This window comes from Aptenodytes forsteri, unplaced genomic scaffold, assembly GCF_000699145.1.
Source record: "Aptenodytes forsteri isolate BGI_AS27 unplaced genomic scaffold, ASM69914v1 Scaffold34, whole genome shotgun sequence".
Taxonomy (NCBI): domain Eukaryota; kingdom Metazoa; phylum Chordata; class Aves; order Sphenisciformes; family Spheniscidae; genus Aptenodytes; species Aptenodytes forsteri.
In genome coordinates, this window is record NW_008795038.1 from 24808 (window position 1) to 33262 (window position 8455).

An 8455-nucleotide genomic window follows, 5' to 3' on the forward strand; every position below is an offset into this window, starting at 1 on the left:
GTGGGGGGCTCAGCAGGCTCCTACCTGGTGGTGACGTGGCTGGCGAGGTGCTGTCGGAGTGCCAGGCCCCGGCGGCCAACGGTGCCCAGCAGAGCGCCTGCTAAGGGGCGGCAGTCGCTCTGCAGCCACCCCCCAAAAACCTCGGTGTTCGCGAACCCCGACACCTCCTTGCATAGTGCCTCACATGCGTCGATCTGGGGACAAGAGCTGGTCACAGCCCGTGGCTGGCACCTCCCTGGACACCCAGCACCTCCCCCGGCACCCGGTGTTCTCCGGAGCACCCGGTGCATCCTAAGCACCCATCTCATACCGCCTGCTGAAAGAGCTGGAGGGATGGGGTCCCATGGGCTGGGGGCTCCTCCAGCCACAGCTCTGGATCCTCGGGGCCAGGGGCACTGCCCAAGGTGAGGAAGTGCTGCAGGAACTCCCTGGGGTCCTCCAGCCACAGGTGGGCTTGCTCCTCGAAGCCGGCGCTGTACTCCTCGCCTTCTGTCATGGCGCTGACCACCAGCGACACCACCTCCTCCCGCATCCTGCTGAGGTCCTCCTGCTCCTCCAGGGTGGTCTGAAGGGACAGGCAGAGCTCTCGGGGACCGGCTCAGGGGACCGGGCATCCTCACCCACCTCCGGCCAAGCTGGGAGGTGCCACCTGCCATGGACTGACCTTGTAGCTCAGCTTCCCCTCCAGCAGCCGAGGCATGCATGCTGCAGACGCGTAGGTATCGCTGAGCAGGCTCTCCACCAGCTCCAAGAAGCTGTTGTCGTCTCCTGCCTCCAGCGAGGGATGGTACCGCACTCTGCCATCACATAGCTCCATGCGCACCTCGAACAATGGGGCCACATTGGCCTGAAACAGGTCAGCAACCCGTGTGTTTCAGCTCCCTCCTGTGCCCACCCCGGCCCCCAGCCCCACGGCCCCTCCACGGCGGGGACAAGGGAGACACCAGCACCTCTGGTGCTCGCTGCCCGGGTGCACCGGGATGGGCACGTTTGGCCACCAAACAGCGAATGGTGGGACATCCCGAGTATGGGCAAAGAACGGGCACCACGCCACAGGGCAAACCTGGACCTACGTCAGGGGCCATGTTGGTGAGCAGCAGCTGCAGAGATTTGTGGACAAGTCTGAATAGTCCATCCAGCACGATTCCATCTACGTATCCCACATAGTCCAGCCATATCTGTGACGACTTATCAGCCTTAAACAGATCTGCATTCTCCTGCAAGCAGAAAAACCCCCAACTAATACTTGTCAATAAATACCCAGCGAATGTACCAGCTCCTAACACTGCGAGTGAGTCCCCTCTCATGGCCCCTGCAGGTTTGTCCTGCCTGGCTGTCGCACAGATCCTGCATCCTTCCCTTCTCCCAGCTGTATGACACCAGAAGCTGCAGCCAAGACCTCACCCCGGGAGGGCAGAGGATTTCTGGAGTCCGTGTGCGGTGTTTTATGGCCCTTCGCTGGAGCCTCGTCTCAGCAGAGACCGGAGGATTGCACCCCGGGTTTGAGTCCAGCGCTCACAGTTACAGAAGGGGGGACACCACTGGGTTCAGAGCATCACAGCACGCGAGCGTCGGACACACTCCTTGTTAATCAATTCCGACTGAAGTGTCCTGGGACGTGCCTCACCTCCACCATCTCCTGGATCTTTACGCCTGCATCCCTAATGGCAGCATAGCGCTTGGTTAAGGTGTTTGCTTTCCCGTCCAGGTCCAAGAGTGCTGCCTCCTTGTTGTCTTTCCTTTCAAACAAGGGAGCAGCTGAGCACTCCTGCAAGGAGAAGACGACAGGGCTGCTCCGCTGTGCTGGGGAAGGGTAAATCCCTGCAGGAGGCTTCCCGGGAAGGCACTCGTAAAGCACCAGCAAAAGCTACCTCCATCAGCTGGGTGATATTTTCCATGTTTAACTTTGCTTTCTGGACCCTGGTCTGCAAGTCGTACAAGATCTCTCTCATCTCTTGGATGTACTCCATGACACCTGGGAGGAAAACGCACGTCCAAGCTTGACAGGTTACGCAGACGCCTCCAAGGCAGCAAGCCGTGGTCAGGGCACTTAGGGGCTATCCACCACGGCGGGGGGGCACACTGTCTGGCCCCCCCACCTCACCCACCCAGCCGCGCCTGTGGGGCAGGGATCTGCGTTTTGGGTGTGATGGTTGTGGGGACCCAAGGGCAGCCGCTGGGCAGGAGGCAGGACGGTGCCGGGGGCTGGGGACCCCCCGAAACGCACAAAGAGGATCTCTGGCCTTGGGCAGCCAGGGGTGGGTTTGTACCTTCATGGTGCCAAAACAGGGTGTGCTCTGCACTGGCCAGCTGGCCATCCATGGCCTCCAGCTCCCCCGCCACCAGTGGGAGCTCCACCGGCAGCAGTCTCCGCTTCACCTGGGGGACCAACGTGTCCACAGGTGAGTGCTGCAGGTGGAGGAGGGACCCTGCTCCAGCTGAGACGCGCTCACTAGGTCACCGGTTTTACAGAGGAATGGGGTCCCCACCCCACTGACACAGAGCTTAGGGGGCGGAAGGAGGCCAGTGTGGCAGCAGCAACAGTAGCTTTACTCAGCCACGGGATGGGCAGGGACCCAGGGTGCCGGTGACGTGCCCAGTGTACCCCAATCCCTTCAGGCTTCCAGGGCCCATTTCATAAAAGCCTCTCCCCTGGGGGCTCCCCAGGCAGTCTCAGCCTGGCCAGTCCTCAGGGCATGGAAAAGCAGCCAGGTTGTCTCCCCTTTGCAACCTGCCTCATTGTACCAGCCAACGATAAGATCCAGGTTGTCCACAAACTTTTGGAAAGTCTCATTTTGAGCAAAGAGGCTCTCAGCACTGCCTGGGATATCCTTCTGCTGCTGGAAGTTCAAGTACTTCACCTCCCGCAGAACGGCGACGAGCTGCGAGACACAATGGCCGGAGGCAAGGCTTGTTAGTAAAACCCGAAACGTCTCACCACAGCCTCTGAGAAAGTCAAATTTACATTCAGGCAGGTGATTGCTGGCGTTCCCCTGCGCCAGGCTGGCTGCCTGCGCCAGCACCGACCTCTTTGCTGAAGTTCACGCTGAGGAGGGAAGAGCCAGGGTCCCTCAGGATCAAGGGCTGCTCCAGGCTGAAGTGGCAGTCCTGGCCGGCTCCGCACACCCACTCCTTGTAGACCTTCTCGCGGTAACCTTGCAGCAGTCCTATCATTTCTTCGTACTTCCCGGACACCAGTCTAGCTTCAGCACTGACCATCACACTGTCAAGGTCATGATAAAGAAGCAGCTGCTGCAGTAGAGCACGGGAGGAGACACACGCCGGGCCAGATCCTGCCCCGGCTGCTGCCCCTCATCCCCATGGGGTGACAGGGTGGACCCGCACGTACGGGTGGCTGATGGCGAACAAGTCCCTGTGTGGCCCCTCCAGCCGCTGCTGCAGCTCCAGAGCCCACTTCAGCTGCCCGGCCACCGGCGGCATGTTTTTGTTGATGGGCGGGCCCCCCCTGCACGGCAGTGGGGAAGTGGTCTGGGCGTCATACAGCGCCTTCACATTATCCAGCTCGATGCTGAACATTCCCAGCAGGGCTGAGCAACAGGGGGAAACCTCAGCCTTTATCAAAGGCCGCTCCAGCAGGGAGGCAAACATGTGCACCAACTGCAGGAGAAAGAGGCGTTGGCTTCTGTGCTCCAGAGCATCACCGGAACGGCCTGGTGACACCCCCACGGTCACTGCCAAGTGCACGGGTGCAGCGTGCTGGGCTGCAGGGAGTGTGCCTGCTGCCAGCCTCTGATGCTCAAGCAAGGACACCCCGTGCCTGAGGGCAGGACCCATCAAGCTGGGGGAGGGCATTTGTACCTTCACAGCAGATGCCAGGCTGTTGCAGTCATCAAAGCCTTGGCAGAAGATGGTGGCCAGTCGCCTGTCCACGTCCTGAATCTTCTCCCGGAACTCTGCAAAGTCTTTGTTCAATTGCTGCCAGTGAGAGAAAAACGATTTAAGCAGGCGCAGCCTCCACGCTTCCTTCCCAAATCCTTCCTGAAGGATTCACTGAACCTGGATGCCTCGGAGCCCTGTGACCTGCCCCAAAGCGAGCATGCATGCTGCCATGGGACAGTCTTACGTGCAGCTCTTCCAGCGTGTCCTGGCAAGCAATTTTTTTAATTAGCAAATGCATACACTTCCATACCAGCATTCACTCACCTCTTCTGCGGGATCTAAGGGATCATATTTGCAATCAGCAAAACCCTTGATGAGTTCAGACACCTCCTCGTAGATCTGAAATGCCTGGCTCCCGAGGATGTTTCCTCTCACTCCTCCCAGCTCTGCCTTCTCCAGCTTCAGAAACTCGATAGCTGTCTGGTACAGCTCCTGGCAAGCACAAACCATCATCTCACCCGGCTCCTCTCGGTGACAAACCCCAGCTCCCCGTGCCCCAGTGCTGCGGGTGCAGGAGCTGCAGCACCAGTGTAGGGCTGCGTCCTGCGAGTTCACCGCTCCTGAGGAGCATCCTTCTGGGGGGTGCTTTGTGGCCTGGCTCGGGGTGCCTGTGAGGCCCCGGGGGCGCGGGGGCATGGGTGGTGTGCTGGGAACGATGCCGCTGTGCTCCCAGCAATGCACCACTGCTGAGCTCCCATCTTCCCTCTGCTCCTCGCCTGTGCCGGCAACCCCAGCCCGCCCCGGGGCCGGAGTGGAGTTTGCCCCTGTGCCGCTCTCAGGGGACCACCCCGGCATCCCCAGGGCAGGGGGAGCCCATATGGGCCTGGTGCCATGCCCCAAAATGCTGTGCTGTCACCTCAATGGTCTTCAGCCTGTGCAAGAAGGAGTCCGTTCTCTTGAAGACGAGGGAGGGGGAGAACTCCCAGAGCTGTGGCTCCTCCTGGAAGTGGAGAGGGGCCGTCAGCGGGCGGACCTGGCGTGGACGGGGCCGGGCAGCCCCGCATCATCCCCTGCACCCACCGGGAACAACGTGGGCATCAGGTCCGAGCAGTAAGTGCTGTAGGACTGGAAGAGCTTCTCTATGGTGGAAATGCTCAGTCTGATTCCCCCTAAGGTCTCCTCGGTTTCTCCTTGCAGCCCCTTCATCACGTCCTCGGGGCTCAGGAAGTTACGGCTCTAGGACAGGCAGACGCAGGCAGTGGCTGTTGGCAGAGGGGAGCAAGGGGGCTTCTCCTGCCCCCGTCTGGCCCCACAGGCTCTCTGGTGATTGCCCGCAGCCCACGCCTGCCCCAAACCCCCTCCAGCCCTACGTGGGGGCTTTGCTGGTCCCTTGATTGGGGTGTCTCTATGTCACCCCAGCTGGGCTCCCCACGCCTGCCCTGTGTCACCCCTCCTGTTAACGGTGCCACAGCGGGGCGGCTGGGGGGGGGGGGGGGCGGGGGGGGGGGAAAGAAACCCCGCCAGGCCCCCCCCAGCCGCAGGGCATTTTGCAAGGGGTCCCCAAGGAGCCACACTGCAGCTGGGTCTTGACCACGGTCACAGCTTATGAGACAGGGACAGTCAGGGGCTGCCGGCGCCAGAGCGGGGCGGCGGGAGGAGGTGGTGGCTCGGTGCTGCCCTGCCCCTGTCCCGCTGGAGCCACCACCGGGCCTGGGGCTCTACCATCTCCATGAGGAGGTTGCAGATCTCCTGCAGGACAACGATGACACGGGCGGGTGAGCTGTAGTGCTGGCAGTGAGCCCGGAGGAGGCGGACGGTGCACAGCGCCCTGTCCACGTAGGGCTGCAGCTGCGGGAGCAGAGCCTTGTTAGTGCAGGGCCGTGGCCGTGCTAACGAGGGTCGGGCAGAGCCAGGGTGGATCCGCACCCGCACGCAGCCTCTGGGGCTCAGTGCCACCGCCTCTACCCGGACGAGGAAGCCAGGCGATGCCTGGTTATTTTGCCACATATAATTTACCTGGGAGTAATCCGCTTGCTCCATCTCTTCCAGCAGGATCCGAAGCGGTTGCAGGTGGAGGCTGACGTCCTTGGCTTCCTCCAGGCCTAGGCCAGGAGAGAAACTCTGCATCAGGGATGGGGAAGCCTCGCCGGAGGGGCGAGAGGCAGCTGCCTGCCACATCACCCAGGGGCTTACCGGCGCTGACGTCCCTGAACATGCTCTGGAGTGCTGGCCAGTAGCAACTGTTGGCCTTCTCCAGCATCTCGGCCAGCGCCGTCACTCGGGGCGAGAGCAGCTGAGAGGGGAGAGGTGGCGGGCTCAGCACGGGGGGCTCAGCACCGGGGACACATGGCTGCCAGCCGCCCATGGGCAAGGCGGTACCTGGTTGTTGATGCACTGCAGGTTGACCATCCTGGTGTGCCAGAACTCGAACTCTGCTCTGGGCAGGGGGTGCAGCCCCTCCAGCAGCGGCTGCGCCGAGTCCTTGCTCAGGATGTCGCTGACCTGGTGGGACCACTCGATGACAATGGTCTCGATGGAGTGCAGCACCGAAATGTCCACAGGCCCTGCCAGGCTGAAAGGTAGCCAGGTTACGCTCCAGCACCGGGACTGGCCCCAAACCACCCTGGAGGAGCCCTGCTGCCCCAGGGGAGCCCCGTGCACCCACTTGCAGCCACCTCCACCAGCACGGCAGCCTGGCATGAGCCGCCTGAAGGTGCTCTGCTGCTGAGGGGCGGCTGTGCCCAGAGATGCTCAGGGACCAAGCTAGCGTCCTGGCTCCCATCCTTCCCAGAGGGACTTGTGCTGCCCCGGGCCCCTGCCAGGCTTTGCTAGCACTGAGCGGTGCTGGCAGCACCCACCAGTCCAGGACGGTGCTGGAGTCGTCCTGGCCGTCCAGGTGCTCCGGCAGTGGGAGCAGCGGCTTCCCCTGGATCTTCCCGCCCATCACGAACATCTTGTTCTTCAGCTGGTGGGCTTGTCGCACGATGTCCTCCACCACCACCCTGGGCCAGCCCACCATGTTCTCCTCACTCAGAAGCAGGGGGGACACGACCTGGAGGAGAGGGCTTGGTCGGGTGCTTAGTCGGGTGCTCGGTCAGGAGCACCGGCTCTCCCGTTGCAAAGGGCAGTGTGCAGCCACGCTGGTTTGCACAGTGTCCCCTCTTGCTGCCCACCCGAGCCCAGTCTCAGCCCAGCCACAGCTCCGGCAGCCACAGATGGGTTTTGCTGATGTTTTTTCTCATCAGCACAACCAGGAGTCCCCTCACCCTGTGGCGGGTTTCTGACTCATGGTTTGGGAAGTGCTGGGAGCGGTGCAATGAGTGCACCCAGCGGGGTGAGGGGCTGGCGCACGAGCAAAAGCCCCAGGCATTGAAGAGGAGGAATTGCGGGGGCTCCTGGGGCCTGACTCAGCTTTTGGGTGCTCTGGGCTGGCAGTCCTCTGAGCGGGAATATTTATGAGAAGTTTGGGAGAAATCCACTCAGACATTTCCCAGCTGCGGAGCATGGGTAAGGGGGAATTACGCTGAGTTTTTAAAACCACAGGGAGGAAGTGATCCAGCTGGGCCCTGGGAGAAAACCAGGCTTGTGACCTTCACCCAGCTCTGTGTCCTGGTGAGCCTCGGTCAGCCCACCAGCACAGCAGGGCGGGCAGCCGAGAGCCACCGTAAGGCCAGGGCCAGCGCCTGGGGCAATTTTTCCTCAATTAATTTCCTTTAGTTGCTTTTCGAGCTTACCTAAAGTTTTGGCTACAGCAGCCTGCAGCAGGTATCCAGGCTGCAGTGGCATGTGTGGGGAGCTTGGCTCATCTCACCTGCCCCGAGCCTGTGCCCGGCACCCACCCACATGGGCGACCTACCTCCTCCACCACGGTGATGAGCTGCTCCACCGGCGAGGGGCCGATGTCTCCCACCAGCAGCCCACTCCGGCAGTTATCCCGGGTGATGTTCTCCCTCTTCTTCTTCACGAAGTAGACACCCTTGCCCCTGAGGGCGGGTGGGAAGCAGGTGGTCGGCAGGAGCTGCCCAGAGGGATTCAGCCCCAGCACCAGCTCCAGCACGTCCTGCTGCTTGAAGAACTCATCCAGCACGGCTGCAGCCTCCTCACTGCCTACAAACTTGCTCCACTTGTCCAGCTGGACCCGCAGTAGCACCGTGGTGAAGCTCTCCAGGAAGCCATGCCGCTCGTCCAGTGCGGCTGACATCCCGCCAGCACTGAGCTTGGCCATGGCTCCCCAGTGCCGAAGCCCAGCTCAGCCAGGGGCTGTGCAGACCCCACACCCCAACCCCTCCATGCTCCCCTCACTGCACCCCCGCTGCTGCCCTCAGCCTTCCCTCTGCACACTGCAGCCTTGGGGAGAGCTGCTGGCCTCACCCCTGCCTGGCCCCATTGCCCGCCCCGGCTCCATCACCCCCCAGCCTGCCACATCCTTGGCCCCATCGCCCCCCAGCCTGCCACATCCCTGCCTGGCCCTACTGCTCCACTGCCCTGCCGCACCCCTCAGCCCTCCAGCAGCCTCCAGCCACTGTCCGCAGCCCAACCGACACCGGCTGCAGCCCCAACCGCTGCAGCCCCAACCGACGCCCGACGCCAGGCCCCAGCCGACACCAGCTCAGCT

General features: G+C 62.2%; 1 protein-coding gene across 1 annotated transcript in view; it reads right to left on the reverse strand.

The window, feature by feature from the left end:
* Window positions 1-8041, reverse strand: part of DNAH17 (dynein axonemal heavy chain 17) — a gene marked incomplete at its 3' end in the record, with an annotated part of 32780 nt that extends 24739 nt beyond the window's left edge. The window contains exons 1-20 of the mRNA XM_009276815.1: window positions 7697-8041; window positions 6699-6892; window positions 6220-6412; window positions 6034-6133; window positions 5857-5942; window positions 5563-5688; window positions 4921-5076; window positions 4757-4840; window positions 4165-4332; window positions 3820-3936; window positions 3350-3618; window positions 3028-3223; window positions 2736-2882; window positions 2271-2379; window positions 1872-1975; window positions 1628-1768; window positions 1074-1217; window positions 665-847; window positions 311-565; window positions 25-194 (exon numbers count right to left, since the gene is read on the reverse strand). Coding sequence (XP_009275090.1) covers window positions 25-194; window positions 311-565; window positions 665-847; window positions 1074-1217; window positions 1628-1768; window positions 1872-1975; window positions 2271-2379; window positions 2736-2882; window positions 3028-3223; window positions 3350-3618; window positions 3820-3936; window positions 4165-4332; window positions 4757-4840; window positions 4921-5076; window positions 5563-5688; window positions 5857-5942; window positions 6034-6133; window positions 6220-6412; window positions 6699-6892; window positions 7697-8041 — 3287 coding nt within the window. The remainder of the gene's footprint in view (window positions 1-24; window positions 195-310; window positions 566-664; window positions 848-1073; window positions 1218-1627; window positions 1769-1871; window positions 1976-2270; window positions 2380-2735; window positions 2883-3027; window positions 3224-3349; window positions 3619-3819; window positions 3937-4164; window positions 4333-4756; window positions 4841-4920; window positions 5077-5562; window positions 5689-5856; window positions 5943-6033; window positions 6134-6219; window positions 6413-6698; window positions 6893-7696) is intronic.
* Window positions 8042-8455: the final 414 nt, after the last annotated feature.